Source organism: Plutella xylostella, chromosome 8 (assembly GCF_932276165.1).
Source record: "Plutella xylostella chromosome 8, ilPluXylo3.1, whole genome shotgun sequence".
NCBI classification, from domain to species: Eukaryota; Metazoa; Arthropoda; class Insecta; order Lepidoptera; family Plutellidae; genus Plutella; species Plutella xylostella.
Window position 1 is genome coordinate 6,213,940 of NC_063988.1, and position 17,216 is coordinate 6,231,155.

General features: G+C 36.0%; 1 protein-coding gene across 1 annotated transcript in view; it reads left to right on the forward strand.

The window, feature by feature from the left end:
* LOC105383054 overlaps positions 1 to 17,216 on the forward strand; it is a 55,062-nt gene that overhangs the window by 10,475 nt on the left and 27,371 nt on the right. Inside the window, exon 2 of the mRNA XM_038115243.2 lies at positions 13,786 to 14,146. Within this exon, the coding sequence (XP_037971171.2) occupies positions 13,852 to 14,146 (295 nt within the window). The 5' untranslated portion in view covers positions 13,786 to 13,851. The remainder of the gene's footprint in view (positions 1 to 13,785; positions 14,147 to 17,216) is intronic.

Below are 17,216 nucleotides of genomic sequence, written 5' to 3' on the forward strand. Positions count from 1 at the left end.
TACATTAGAAATCGCAATTGATGTGCCAGATACGATTCACTGCTCTTGTGAAGCATTTAGGATACCTCAGTATACTCGTAGTAGGTATTTTATTACTTACATTCTCTTTGTTGCACGGAAAAATAACAGAGTAAGGGAAATTTGAGTGGAAAAGTGTAACTGAAATCCTATTGTTTATTTGCTTTTTCGTCATTTTGCCAGTCCGATGTTTGAAATAAAACTAAAAGTAGGTTGAGCAGAACACCAATAAACTACCACTATATTCTTTTGGTGTAAAATAAGGTTTTTAAAAACAGCTTTTCATGAAACAAGTATAAAAGCACCGTTGGCTTTTGAAGCAAAGCAAACAGAGAAAAATTGCGTTTGCTTAAAAAATGCTGCTCTATTTAAAGTAACATTACACTGCGGAACTCCGCATGAGCAGCCGGAATGCGAATGAAACCAGCCAAAGGGCAAAAATTATAAAAGCATGCTCAAAGTAGAATAGACCAGGCTCCCCTCGAAATCACAAGCGTAATCAAACGGCTAAAATTGGGGAGAGCCATCGTATTAAAAGTTTATTCGAAATTTGAATACATTGAATGGGCATGAATGTGTAATGCACGCGGAAGAATCACACAGGGGGTGGGGTATCGATTTTTAATTACCACGAGATTGATGAGGGTCACTTTGTTTGATGGATAGAAGACAAGGAGGTGTCCTTTTAATATATTTTTAATTTAAAAACAAACTGTACACACTGTACAGTGTGCTTCTGCATCGGATCAACGGATTGGCTTTTTATATAGCTTTAGTATTTAAATCCGCATACATTAAATCGCAATATTCAAATCGTTATGCTAAATAATAGAGCGGTAAAACAGCTTTAATAGGCATAAAGCACTGTAACTCTTTATGGGATTTTGATACCAGTTCAAAAGTAGGAGAGATAATTTAAATAGTAAAAAATTATGATAAGTTAGGCTGCTTTCATAATATATAATTTATAATATATAATTTATTGATTTTTTAAAACTCGTTTTGAAATTTTTCGTTTTGCAAAAAAAATGTAGGTAGCCGCTACTTAAAAAAAAAAACATTTTAAGTACCTAAAATATTAAATATCTATGTGATTTTTACCGTAGTCAATGATCAGACAGATCTATGAAGCCCTCAAAACATATATATATATATATCATAACGTCTATTTTAAAAACATGTGTTAAGTTTTTGTGGTAGAACGGTAAAAATCGAGATAAAAATAAAATTAATAGCAATTTTTACGACTTTTAACAACATAATATAGATTACAAAGGTCAAAGCATTGGCAATTTATTTCCTTTATAGCTTGTGCCTCAGATTTATGAAACAAAAAATTGTACTGGACTGCTTTCGGCCAGAAATCTCCACAGAATGTTTCCCACGCGGGCCCTTACACTGAGGGTACACGCGATGAACCAAAATGCTTCCCTAAAATGCCCCTCCCATTTCAGTGTAAGTATTGACATAGATAATGTACACCGAAGGCGTTGAAGTGCACAACTCTTCGGAGGATAGTAAAACAAAAATGAGAAACAGTAAAGATTATAGCTTGTTAAGATAGATAGATAGAACTCAAGAAAATAAGTTACAAAGCTTATCCTAACTTCCTAACTAATATTATAAATGCGAAAGTAACTGTGTCTGTCTGTCTGTTACTCTTTCACGCCAAAACTACTGAACGAATTTCAATGAAATTTGGAATACATACGGTCTAGACCCTAGGAAAGAACATAGGATACTTTTTATCTCGGAATTCCCACGGGAAAACTTTTAAAGGCGAAGCGAAGCGCGCGGGAACAGCTAGTATACATATAAAATAACAACAAAGACATAGGTAAAAATAGCGATCTTATCACTTAAAGCGATGTTTTCAAGGCAACCTTTGGGTGGCAGGATATTTATGATCAAATAGGGTCAAGTATACTAGGTATTACAAGATAACGATTGCCTTGATTCACTGTAAGACTCAAGTTAGTGTAAAACGTAGAATGTTCAAATTCTCACCTTAACGTAATTATAACATACTACCTAAGTAATTTTATTGTAAAAATTACCATGATTCACACCTAACCCATTTTCTTACCTTTATTTTTGCATCTCAAATCACCCACATACATAATGTGGGTGATTTGAAGAGATTACATTTAGTAATAAGCCGTCGATTGTTCTATTTATTTTCTGTGTGATATATTATCTTGTATTTTTACCTATTACCACGCGCCCTGTATTTTTTTTTTTATTTGCGTAAATAGTTAGGTATTTGGATAAAAACACGATAGTTTTAAATTAAATTTTAACTATAAATCTTTTTATATCTATTTCTAATCAAATAAGGTAATACTAGTCAGTCTAGTCTAGTCTAGTAGACTAGGTATTCGAAAATATTTCGAGTGTTCAACTTTTGTTAAATATTGAGTTGTTTTAGAATTCTGGATTTAATTAGAAACTTCAGATGATGATAATGCAATTTTAGAACTACGCTTACTTTAGATAACCTTTATTCGAGTATTTTTGAGAAATCTGAAAGTAAGTAATATTAAATTCAATTTCAACGAAATATTCTTACCACAAACGATCTCAATATTAATATAAATAACAAAACAGTTAAAAAAGTTGGCAAACACAACTAAAATATTTCCAAATAATATAGAAATGGCTTTTTATTCAATTTATATTTTAATGACATGTTAAGTAAATTGTTTACCCTTTATAAAAACCCATAAACTGCCATTTAAACTGTCTTTTAAAGTCTTGTGTTTTAAATAATGTTGACCGCTGCAGGCTGTAAAATATAGTAAAAATAGAATCCTACAAAGAAAAATATTACCCTATTTAATTTCATAACAAAGAGATAGCGAGCGTAGCGGTGGTAGCTCAGTCGGGTAAGCGCTCGCTTCTCACGCCAGAGATGCGGGTTCGATCCCGGCGCTGATATGTACCAATGAGTTCTTCTAACTTAAGTACAATGTATACCATCGCTCTTACGGTGAAGGAAAACATCGTGAGGAAACCTGCATATCTAGATCTATCACATCTAGATATGTGAACCCACCAACCCGCAGTGGACCAGCGTGGTGGGTAATGGTCCAAGCTAAGGAAGGCAGTTTAGACCTTGGGGATATGCACAAAGGTTCCACTCGAGAGAGCCAGGTGCAGGTACTTACACCCCCACAGAGAATAGAATAGAATAGAATAGAATAGATAGCGAGCGTAACCGCAAAGTTAATAGCCTGAATAGTCTTTTAATAATATTGTAGAGCTATTGAGAAAAATGCCTTCTAGTTACATCACTCATAATGTTGTTACTCGTATCTCTGGACTTGTTTTTCAGGGTAAGAAAATTTAAGAAAAAATAGGCTAAACGAAATTGGAAAATAATCCTGGATTTTAATAAATGTTGCAAAATTTTATTCAATAATGATGAAAATAAGGCAGTTTTTCGCCTATTTGCTTGCGTACATCATCATCATCAGCCTATAGCAGTCCACTGCTGGACGTAGGCCTTTCCCAAAGCACGCCACTGGATGCGATCATAAAACCGTACATAAAACACCTAAATTCATAATAATATGCGCGCATGTCAAGAGTGTCGTAAGTAATAACAAAAAGCCAATATTATAATAATGCCAGTATAAAACACAAGGGACGAACCCTTCTGTTGGACTTGTTTTATTTATAAAAGGCAGGACACCATTTGCCATTCTAAAAACAAATTTTAGGCCACCATAATCCGCCAGATGGTCTCGCTCTTCAGGGTTGGACCATAGACTTATAAAAGAGGACAACTCTGGTTTTTCCTAAAAAAAAATATGTCTCTGTGTGTGGGTATGGGATATTAGTTTGACTGGGCCGCAAGTCAGGAAGGTAAAGCTTTGTGATATTAATTTTTATTACATAATAATCGTCTCATGAGAAGCTTATGAAATTTTCGCTGGTTTAATGATTTAAGACGCCAATAGCCAATAGGGGCTCTTGACACTTTTATATTTTTTTTCGTTTTTATTTTGTTTTTAGTTTCATTTAACTTGATGTACGTACAGTAAGGGGCTAAGAAACCTGACCCCCCTCAAAAGCATTGTTACTATGAGAGAGGAGTCAGGTTTCTCTGCATCTGACCGTACTTACTTATAATATTACATAGAGAGGGTCGTCTGATTCGAGTTAATAAATTAGTCAATGTTTCTGGCTGTGCTCTGTACAACGGGTCCGCTTAGCGCTACCCCAGGCCGCGCAATCCCTTCACTGATTTGCATAAAACCGAGCCACCGACACAAGATGGCCAGTGTGCTTTAATAAGATTTTCAACCACCTACTCGTAGAGTGTACTATAGTTTGGTACCCGGAACTTTGTAAGTTAGAAGTGGTTAGATGGTTCTGTGTATAATTATTTATACTATTTTAGTATACTTAGGTAATTTTCTTAGAGCCTGTTAGTCAATGTTGAAGTGAAAGAACTAACGCTACTCATAAAACTTATCAATGGTACCATGAAGAAAAGGGTGTACTTAATTTTTAATGTGAGTACCTGCTTATTTTGGTTTCAAATTATTGCTGCAGTCCTATGGCACCCCAGAGGTGCAGAGGGTCTCCACTAACGTCCGCCACTTCCGCCTATCTTCGGCTGTACTTTTGGCCTCACTCCAGCTTAGTCCAGCGGCTCGCAGCTCGTTTTCGACGCTTCGGCGCCATGTTTGGACAGGGCGTCCCCGGGAGCGCTTGCCATTTGGTGGCCTCCAGTCAAAGGCTATAGTTGCGGTATTCGTAGCTCCTCTCCGTACAGTGTGCCCAATCCATCTCCACTTTCGCTTCGCAATTTCCTTGCCGATGGGAGATTGTCGGCACAGCTTCCACAGATCTTCGTTACGTATTGTCTTCGGCCAGAAAACGCGTAGGATCGACCTGAGGGACTTATTGACGAACACTTGCAGTTTGTTCGTCAGCCCTTTCGTCACTCTCCACGTTTCGCAACCAAAGAGCAATACGGACTTCACGATGGAGTCGAAGAGGGAGATTTTTATCCGCCTTGTAAGCACATTCGAGTCCCAAACAGGTTTGAGCTGGGCAAACGCAGCCTTCGCCTTCTTGATCCTGCTCTCTATATCCGCATCTGCTCCTCCCTGACGGGTGACCGTGCTTCCGAGGTAAGTAAATGCATCGACCGAGTCCAAGCGTTGGTCATCGAGTGTTAAGGCGTCCGAGGTTTTAGCCTTGATACGCATATCGACTGTTTTGCGTCGGTTTATTCGCAGACCCATTACTCTGGCTTCCTCCTGCAGGTGTGCGAGTTTCTCTTGTAATAGGTCGAGAGTTGGCGAAATCAGCACGATGTCGTCCGCGTAGTCTAGGTCCTCTAGGACACCTGAAGCCCAGCTTATACCTCTCGGGATAGCAACCACGTTCCTCATCACATCGTCAAGGAGAATAACAAATAGGAGCGGTGACAGGAGACATCCCTGCTTGACGCCAGCTGAAATGCGTATTGGGGCCCCAAGCTCTTTTTCGTGTACGACCCTACATGTACTGCCCTCGTATAGCGAGCGTATCACTTGGATGATGCAGGCTGGTATGCCTCTGCGTTGTAGACTTGACCACAACGCGGTCCACTTCACGGTGTCGAAGGCTTTTTCGAAGTCTACAAAGGCCAGAAATAGCTCCGACTGCCATTCGACACATTGCTCAATAAGGACCCGTAGGGTCAAAATTATTAGTTTTCATTTATTCCTATTTCCTTGAAAATAATCTTCAACTTACTCAGTTATACCGCACTTGTATGTAATTGTTAAGAAGTTACTTTTTTGGCACTGAGACCCGTTTTATATACACTAGAAGCGAACTTAGACAAAACTATTACAATAAATTACTACAGTAATGTCGACAGTAAAATTTATAGCGTAGCTTGAGCCGTGAGCCTTAACTTCAAATAGTAATTTTATTGAAACGTCGAAGCGTTGATATAATATATTTTGTCTTTTTATTTAACGACGAATCTACGTCGGCCAGTCATAGTATACATAATATAATAGCGAACTCTTTTAAACTATTGTACACTTGCGAATAATGATAAAGTTCCAGTTACATAGCACATGTCCATAGCAGGTGGAACTTTGTCATTGCTCGCGAGTGTAATGGGTATTTGTTTTAACATGTAGGTATGGTGTTAAATAGTTAGGTACCAATTATAATGCAGTAGGTTTAATTCTTTAAAGAAAAAAGACCCTCAATCTAGAAACTGTAATATTTCATTAAACTTGTGCGAACATAAACAAAGATTGATAAAGTTCATAAATAACGCACTCAACAGAATTAGTTGACTGCGAAATTAATGGGCTGAAGATTGCGTTCACTAAAGTTGTTTTCGCTTCTTAGAAAAAGTGTGTGTGTTACGCAATATATTATTTCGGCATTGATGAAGTGAAGTTGGTTATCCATAATAATTCCGAATAGATATTTATGGACTGCTCTTGGAGTTTTCTATCAAGTTTGGAGGGCGACGATGAAACATTCATGTTGGAAAAAAAGTATCGTGTAAACTAGAACACATTTATTTCTCCTTTTGCCTTTTCCGAGTCTCAGAGATAGAATGGAAACTTTAACATAATTAAGAATTTATTTATAGATATAATGTAACTGAACAGAATGTTAAAAAGTAGGTATTCATTAAGTCGGAAAGGTGGTCTTGTAGTATAATTTAATATAATGATCAACTGGAAACTGAATTTAATTTACACCAAATGTTTGAACTTAATCGAAATACGCTATTATTGCCTACCTACAGGTTTTTGCAGATAGTACTGTTTTCTACAATATACGTACAACATATAACTGTCTTTTACAGTACCTAAGAGCGATACAAAACTTTAACAAAGACTGCCCCCCAACATGAACAAAGACTTCCCTGACATTTGCTTGAGCAAAACAATCAGAATTTTAATTAATTTATTGATAATCTTCGACAAACATGAGCTAGCTTACAGCCGATGTCCCTAATGGTATATTGAGTTTGGCCTCACTAACTTTGCACCCAAAACTTTGTCCGTTAGATTAGCTCCTGATAGTATTGGCATGCAAATTTGCCCTAACAGTTCTGTGTACAGGACATCCTTAGAGAACCGGACAAGGGCCGATTCTGGTGACTTTACTGACTAAAGTTATAACTAACGTGACTATGAGAGGTATCCATAGTTATTATAGCCATATCCAAGTTTTTAATTATAAATTTCATGTCTGAGTTTTTGTAAGAATAAAATATGTCGTTCTCTATTCAAGAGGCGATGTCATTTTAGACTGGTCGTCTTTTTAGGTTGTCGGTGAAAAACAGTAGCTATATCAGCTTGTATAGTTAATATAGTTATATATAGCTTGGGTTTGCCACCATGTTGTAAAGATTGGCGAGGTCAATTAGCGTCAGTTTAGCATCAGTCGCTGACTGCCCAGGCTGACTTGTGATACTCTTCACGCGGGGCATGGTATGAGCTTTAATATCTCGATACTTAGCTAACAGCATCGTGGACATTTAAAATGTGGACACGGCATATTATCTTTATATCCACTTTTACCAGAATCGGCCCCCGAGCAAACAAGAGGCATATCCCAAATTTGTGTGTAGATTAGAAATCGAATCTTCGATTGGAAGACTATATAGGTACCTACACACACTAATATGCCATTGGTAAACTGTAACTGGAACTGACTCGGTGTTACGGTGAATTAAATTAATACATCTCCTGAGGTAATTATTACTATTTGTACCAAAACATAAACATATTATCTAAAGAAATATTAATATAAAAATATCCATTTCATAAATGAAATAACTTGTTTAACTTCCGTTAAGAATTTCATGTTTAATTCAAGTTCCTACTTCCAGAGTGGATATCATTAACTGTGAAACTGAACTTGGTGAAGAGATGAATATATTTCAGTAGGCGAGTTGCTCTGTGGCTGCGTTTGAATTACGCTGTACATTTATAAGCTGCGAACTGGGTTTGTTCTAATTGCAGAAATATCCGATACAGTGGTTCCCAACCTGCCGTTCAACGGAACCATTTTGATACTTTTAATCGTCTCAAATAGTACGTCTACTTATTTTTCAAACTAGGAGTGATTTTCAATTTTCGAATAGGATGGCAAATTAAAGTACTTACTTATTGAAAAGACACATGAAAATTTATTTTATACCTATATAATTATTTTATAAAGGTCTACATACTAATAATATAATATTAATTTTAAACAATGCAATTTATGAGCTAATTTCGGCTCACTTAAGCCTCTCTACTTCTGTTCTAAAAACATCCTACTAATATTATAAGGGCGAAAGTTTATGAGTATGTGTGTGTGTGTGTGTGTCAAAACAGCTGAACCGATTGTTATGAAATTTGGTATGGAGTTAGCTGATAGCCTGGGTTAACACATAGGCTACATTTTATTGCAAAATTCCCACGAGAAAAGTTTTGCGGCGAAGTGAAGCTCGCGGGAACAGGTAGTGTATAAATAAAAATGATTTTAAAGTTATGTATACTGTATCACTACCTATGAGGTCCCTCGTTGTTAAAGGTTGGTAAACGCTGATGCAGCGTTCTGTGCTAGTTCTACTATTGGAATGCTTCTTGTTATGGCTTCGGATAGAACTAATTGCCGCAGTATTCGGGGAGACATTATATAATTCTTGCTAATAATGCGCCATGCTTTTAAGATTTATTCTACGTTTGAGTAATTTTACTAGAATTTTAAGATGCATTTTTTGTTAGATAAGGATATTATTTTTATGTCAGTCTGTGTGTCTGATAGAGGTAAATATGTTTTTATAAGATGAAGATAAAGGCTTGAAAGGCAGGAATTAATTTCAGGAAGCTACATGTGCTACCTACTGAAAACTTTGAAGTAATAAATCGAAAGCTCTCAACAAGTCTTATTCAATAATAGAAATGCGGTAAGACCGTTATCTCTTGCTAAAGTTTTTCAGTTTTATTATATTAGAGTAGTTTTGAATTCGTGCCAAAAAATTCTTCGTTTTTCATTGCCGACCGCAATCGGGGGACGCTACATCAGTAATTCATTGGCGACCCTTCAAAACTGGAGACTACCCCCTTATTCATAACTAAAACTTAAGTACTGAACGCTTTAGCTATTGCACTGTTTTGTCACTCTCTGTCAAAGAACAAATTGTTCCTACTCCTAGTTCTTGTTTAACCCGGACTGATTTTTATGAAATTTCTGAACTAAAGTTCAACTTTCATTTTACTTTTAGTTAGTCTCCAGTACTTCAATTGGATAAATTCGTTGATATGTCATAAAACGGTTTCACGCATATTAAGTAACAACAACTATTTATAGTGGAAAGAAAAAGTATGCATTTCGTTATAAAATGGATAAGAAGAAGTCTATGCCCTGCACTGAACAATGTTTAGCTGATGATGAATGATACTGTAAGAGAAACATTCTCAAATTGTCTACTAAATATAAAATATATTAAAGCTTTAAATTAATGCTTTAATAATACAAAGCCGCATTTTGCATAAAACCGCAATTTAAAGTTATATTGAATTTGGTGCTATAATTTAGGATCATTGAGTATTTTAATCTGTTTGGTCGATTTGCACGGCGTGACTGTGGTGTACGAGTATTTGTAATAAAATATATATATATGAAACATAATTTACCTTTATGGTTGGTTTTATGTAAAATTTTGCGCGCTCGCTCTTATCTTATTTTGCGGCTGTGTTGCAAACAGAGATTACTAACTTATAGGAATAAAAACATGAATATTGCAGTGAATTCATTATAACGCCAAGAACGCATTCTTCATGATAAAATTCACCATTAAATGCAGATGCGGCGCGCAAGAAACTTTTCATTAAAAGAAATAAAACCCTATTTTCTTAGTAACGCGAAGCACCCTATTTTACTTTACTCCATCCTGAAAGAACATAGAAAAAGGCCATTTGTATGGCTTTAGGAGGACAGCATTTAAATGGCTCAATTATTTTTTCGTAGGCTGCTTTCATTTGTCAACGGCCGTCGTTCGTTGCGTCGTTCCTTGCGGCGGTCATTTTTTGTTCTCGATCGTTATCAGCTGTTATTTACTCATTAATTAATCACTCGCAGACTGATTATCTTGCTTTATTTATGGTCTTGATGGCTCAATTTGTTTTTCTTTATGGTTTGGGGCTCGAAGCGAACAGCGCGTTAGAATCCCCGCCATGAAAAACATCAGGCGCGCTTTCGCTTAATACTGTGAATAAATTTTACGCTTTTCAGGGCTTTTTATTATGATTTAGCAATATGTTCGCGGTTTAATCGTTATTTACGAAGGCTTCGGTTGAAAATGTTTTAAGCATTTTTTGAGTGCTAATCGTACCTACATAATATCATCTGCAATACTATTGTGATCTTTCATTTCATGGTGAAAATTCTAATAACAAATAACTATAGAAATATGGAAATGTTGATGCATAAAAACCTTACACATTGATACAACCTATGCAACTGAGCAAGCCGAAACTGTTCGGATGGTTTTGCATTGCATTTCAATACATTATACGTAACGGTTTTATAATAGAATTGTAAATTTAAACCCTCCGTAAGCGCTTCACATTTGGAAACAGCAATTTGCTTTTACGCTCATTTGCATTTGCTGCGTCACCGCGGCGGCCACTTCCTAAACGTCAGGATGCATATCCACTAAATGACAAATTAAAATAGGTTTTTAAAATTCATTCTGTATTTATATAGACAACCATTAGACTGCAAAAGCAAAGTTTCAGGAGAATAGTGATTTAAAATTGTAGCAAGACGTGTAGCATAATGGAAATAAAAAAAAAGATTGTAGGTATTCATTAAAAATGTCAAGATTGTATTCATAATAAAATACAGAACAATTTCAAAAAGATTTTTTAAAATAATATTCCACATTTCATTTGTGGCCATTTCCAAGCTGTCGTTCAAAAATCAATAAGTACACAAAGGGAATTCGGTGTTCGTAAAAAATAATTTCGGATTCCTCCCGGCAATTTCGCGATATCGCGCTTCGAAATTAGGGATCCCGATTTGAATTCCTGATTCGCGAAAGGATTGAAATGAGGGAATTTACAGAATTAGCATCTGAATGTGGAGGGGGCTGGATTACAAGCGCCCATGATCATTTTGTACTCCTGTTATGAAGGTCTGAATAGGTACAAAAAGGCCGGCAGTTCCCTTAGACTAATCTGCCATCGGGCGTCGTAAAAACTTTGTAATTTTAAATGACTGCTTTACAACCATTATTTTACGAGTTTCTGAGGTAGCTGTAAATTTTTGTAAATCATCTTGCGGCTACATAAAATGTTTTTAATGATGTCTAGTTGGTAGAGCATTTTCGTGTTTTGGGTTAATTTTATCGTTAAATACTCGAAAGTGCCTATTTACTGTGGAATAACAATCAGGCTGCCTGCGTGAAACATGAAGCTTTTGATTTAATTATTTTTTTATTTGATTACCTAATATAATAATTTGCAGGAGATTTAAATCAGCATTAACTAAGGAACTTTTTAAAATAATACCATTTTTATGTTTTCACTGTTAAGTTAAGGAAACGTTTTTCGGTCATAAGGTTTATTTTTATTAATTGTACCTAAAAGTTAAAGTTATATCAAATATACATTACAAAATAAAATAAAGATTATTTTTCCCTGATAAAAACATAAAATGGTTAAATGACTTAATCAAATTTAAGGTAAAATTATTGATAAAGCAGAAAATTATATTTTTGTCTCTAAGAAGCAAATACTTTCCATGACCGCCTCTTTCACCAAACTAATGTTGTCGGTCCATGTGCCAAACACCCTGTATTATTAACGGGGCAACATTAACCTTAGAGCCACAGACTCCGCATTGTAAACTGACAGTTATAAATAACTGAGACACTAAACTTGGCGAGGGGCTAGTGAACCGCAGGCGAGCCCACTAAGTGGGGTTATGGATTAGAGTGATTCCGAATGTATAATGCTGATGTTGCTGCTATGCATTTCAGTAAAACCCGCTCTACATGTAATCGAATATGAGACTAAAAGATGGAGTCGGATGATTGCCAAAGGTTGAAGTAATTTAATAATACAAATTATTATTATATCTATTTCTTAATAAAATGTTTAAATAAAAATGTACAGCTTTCACAGATTTTTCAAAACACCTACACAGAGAGGCGAGAAGGCAGTCTGATATCATTTCACAAATCTCGAATGTAAAACACCCCTCACTAAGTAGGGTAATACATTCAGCGCCCGTGTGTGCCGCGCATAAATAACGACGCTACTTCAAAGTAGCTAGATTGCACACTGATAATGTTTCCACTAGACCCGCTGAGGTCAAGGTTAGCCTCTGTTCGTGTATCGTTCGCTTGGCTAGGTAAATTGAGTTTTGTCTACAGCGTGTTTCTTTAATGGTTGAGTCAAGTGTAGATGGATAAAAGTTTTTTTTTCATACCATAGCGGTAAAGTAGCTCTAGATGGTAGGTATCATTGAATTATTGGTATTTGTCCCGATGTGGACACATGTGTTTTAATGGGAAATTAATGGAATAAAATACCTGATGTATTTCACAAAAAACTCAATCATTAGCAGAAGTTTGCATGCCAATAACAATGATTATTACTTCTGTTGTATCAATCGAAGTGTTCATCTGAACTAGCTTCCACAAAGAAACTGGAACGCCATTCCATCTCAACAATTCCTTCACACATTGCTTTAGTCATTCACGGTGAATCATAGAATAAGCATCACAGCAATCGAAACTATAATTTACTACGCGACCCTAGAGTTCATATTTGAACCAACCATCGTGCCTTTGAGTAGTGGCGTAAATAATGACGCGACCTGTAAGTGGCCGGATCGTGCTTAGATAAAGAAAATTAATATACGAATTTGCCATATATTCTGCTTACGTGAGTGTTCTTGATTTACGAGTGTGTGGGTATTTAAACTTGATTTACAAATGTGTGAATGGGGCGCTTTTGTTTATTGTGTCGTAAGGCGGGTAATAGCATGCAGGGTGTCGTTGAGTTACGACTGAATTACGCGGCAAGTGTCGGTGAACACAGGGGGTCACTCTACATTACCAAAAACTAAGTTTCATAGCGCTGCTGCACGAGCCACGACTCCATCTCGTTGTATTGAACCTCCCGATTGCACGACAGCTCCCGTTCGTTCTTTTATCATCGGTATAGAGTAACCCTTCTGGTCTTGGAGGAAAATAACATACGAAGGTAAAAGTTATTTGTTTTGTAATACTTCTCGCACTGTGTTGCGAGTTTGCGACAGATTAACGTTATATTTATCCTTAGTATTTTTGCAAATTTAGGTGTGTTTTGTTTCGAGGGTATGCTAGAATGATGCTCGTTTTTTGTCTGCACAATTACCAATCAAAAACGTTAACGTTTACGTGCAAGAGTTAGACGTAACTTTTTGTACTTTCGAGTGTTTTTAGATGATTGGTAACTTTCCTAGTTAAAGTTTGCTAATCTTTGTTATACATAGACAATATACTTTACTACTATTCTTATAATTTTTTTTCATAACTGCGTCCTGATCTAGGAAGTGAACGAAATAAATGTGAAAAAAGTTGTTACTTTACTGGTCTCACCGATCCAATCATGAGATGAGCTTGAGCTCTTCTCCTTAAGCTTTTCTTAGATATAGCATTAAAAATAAAAGAAAGATCAGACTCGTTCAACATAAAAGGTACAAATACAAACCAGACTTAACATTTCTTCTCTCTCTTGTCCACAGAAATGAAAACGGCAGCGTTAACCTAAGATGTGACGGAGCGGCGCCGAACAGAGAGGTCGCACAAACATGCGTATTCTAAAGAACCTTCATAACATTGTGCACAACCGGACTATCCTCTTCATCCTTGTGCTACTGTCACTCAAACTGTGCAGTCCTCAAGACTTCACCGAGGAGTTTCAGAACGACGCCAGCTCAGAAGTAATGGTGCAAAAGAGGGGCAAAGTGCAGAGGAGCAGTGTACAAACAGAGTGTAGACTAAGCGAGCTGCTGTGTGATACGGGACAGTGCATTTCGTTGGACAAGTATTGTAATGGGGAGGACGATTGCGGGGACAAAAGTGATGAACCTAAAGGATGCTCACGTAAGTATTCTGCTTGTGTTCCCCTTATCTCGCCTAATCTTTATGTCAAATAAGTGTAATGTCAAAAACTCATTTCGCATAACTCGTATAGCCTAATTATCAATTAGCCAAAAGGTTTGTTTGGCCTCAATAAAACATTTCATTCTAAACATTTTAATCTCGAAACACCTAACTATAACTAAACCTCAGCCTCTAATCCATAAATTTGCATGAATATAGGGCATAAAATTCATTACACATAAACCTTACAAAAGGCTTAACAAAAACCTACACAAAACTCGGAATGCAAACTCGCAGACGCAGATGTTATTTGGCTGATTTTTTAATATATCTCCCTTTTGCTGACGTTGTCACAAAGGAAATGCCTTTGCAAATGTCTGAAGCTTCGTTTTGTAGTCGATGTGTCAGCGTCCGAGTTGGCTCCCGCGGGTTTTATGTAATATTTGGGCGGTTCTGCTTCGGTGCTTGCTCGAAATTTCTGCTGCCCTGGTAGCTCTGCCGAAAATTATCAGCACTGCAATAGTTATTTCATATAACGTGAAACCTAAAAAACAGATAAAATTTTCTTGCCTCAGCAAGTTTAAATTTAGTCTTGTTTACTATTTTTTGCACACCTTACTAATCCAAAATTTATCATGAGCTCGTGCTTGCTAAAAATTACTGGTTTCAACGCAGTCTTTTCATATGAAAAACTCCAAAGACTGACCAGTTATAATTTATTTTCATCACTGATATTATCAGTGAACAAATCATCACGTTATTGGGACCGGTCGTGTTTCCGCATACATCGGGCGCCGCTGTTTATGATTGCTGTGGATCCACCTTGATTGCGGATTATTGGATCAAGATAGCCTGATTACCGGATTATCCAAACTGCCAATTTCGTTGCCACTCCCCTTAGCTGAAGCTATTGTATAGGTATATTTTTAAATACTGCTCCCAATTTTGTTGCTGGTATGATATGTTAATTATTACTAGCGTTGTAAAAATTTGTAAAAGTATTTAATTTTTTCATAAAATTATTTCACCTTTCTGTTAGAATTAAAGTATAATATTCGGATCGAACACATTAATATAATTTATTATTTATCAGGATTTTCACACAGTAAAATAAAGTTATACCAAACGTTTTGATTTAAAATAAGCTTTCAATAAAATAATATTCAATAAGTGTTCAAAATGCATAATATTCAAAGACAATTGTACCTTTACGGTCCATAAACGTAGATTCCGAGGTCAGAAAGGAAATGCCCCATTATTCATCCAGTGAAGCTAGCAGCAACTTGGTAGAGGCATATTATATTATATGTACCTACCTATGTTTATGGATTTGCGTAACATTACGAGACCTTAGCTCGAAATTCTGTTGCTTTTTCACTATTTTAGTGTTTCGTTTTTATGAGGGAATAGCTTTTATGAGCGGAGAATAGTTTTATTGGGTAATGAGAGCTTTAGGGGTTAACTTAGTTTCGTGTAAATGGAATGGTACTGAATGTGTTTCCAAATAGGTAAGTTTTTTATTTGGTTTTAAAAATACAGTTTTTGTTAGTAGGTTACTACCACTAAACTTATTGGTTACTAAACCTTTACTTACTTACTAAACTAAAGAATGATTTTCAAATAAAATATACCTAATGATTTCTCAAGATAACATAGGCCTACTATATTACTACTATTGACTAGACTAGAATACCTACATACAATAAACATAGATATAGAGATACCTATCTAGAGTATAAAACATTGGCTAACAAAACAAAAAACGCAAAGCCACAAATAAAAAAAGCGACGGATAATTAAAACAAAACACGACAACTTTTCAACCTCAAGAATGTCCTGAATCCCTCATGATAATTCGCCGGCTACCCTCATTCGTTTCTGCGAAATACGGTTTTACGGCAGACATAGCTAGAACGATAATTGTCTTACACAAAGGAGCCAAAAGATGTCCGCACAAAGGAGATTGAAAGAAGTAGATTACCTACTCTCGGTTTCCACAGTGATGTCCCGCTGTGCACCTATTCGGAGCGAAAAGACTCAATCGCAATACTATTATACCTTTTGATGTTTATGAAATTTGTAAAAATATTTTTTTTCGGTTGAGAAGATTTATTATTTACGGTTTTCTAATATATTTTTTTAATAACAACAATCGTCACTCAGCTTTTTATATTTTTATCATTAAGTTAACCTCCAATAAAATTTAAACAAAAGCAATAGCATCAGGCTGAAAGTTATACACCTTATAATTTAGTCAATTTTCATTTTCACATTGGATAAATTTCGTATTATAGTTTAATAAGGTCATGCAGTCCACCAACCCGCACTAGGCCAGCGTGGTGAGCTAGGCCTAAACACCTTACTTCATTGATAGGAGACCCGTGCCCTAGCAGTTGACATTTGGTCATGATGAAAGATCTACATAATATGCCACCAAATATTAAACGTATTTAGTAGCTTAGTACAAATTGTATTTAAAATTTGAATTAAACGCTATTTTACATCGATACCACCACAAAAAAGAGGTTGATACTGTGATGAGCACTTATCTTTTTCTGTTATGAACGATTGCAATTCCAATATTGCGCAGTGTGAAATCGTCTATCCTTATTCCTTCCACAGAATTGGGGTGCCGAAGACGCGACCAGTGGAAAAGACGTGATGACATTACTGAATTCATGATTACTGTATTACGGCTGTGGCTTTGAATTATACGAAAGTTATCTGTGTTTTCCGCCCCTCATAGTTTGGAGAACGGTTTCCAAATTAAAAGCAATTATCTCAATGGGTTAAAGTTCAATACGATGTGAGATCGTTATTCTATTTATTGCTTTATTTAATTAAATGTTAAAGAAAATATAAGACATAATATTATGCCTTGTGCCATGATAAAAAGTGTGGTTCCGAAATGAACAAGACTTATCTTAACGCGGCTCCTCTTCAATCGTAATAGTACCATCTTTCTCAAGATTATGTGGATATATGTGGGGTGGGATATTCTGTAAAGATACGTGTAAATTAACAAATAAACTCAATGTCGAAAAAATCTTCATTCATCCAGGAATTTTCT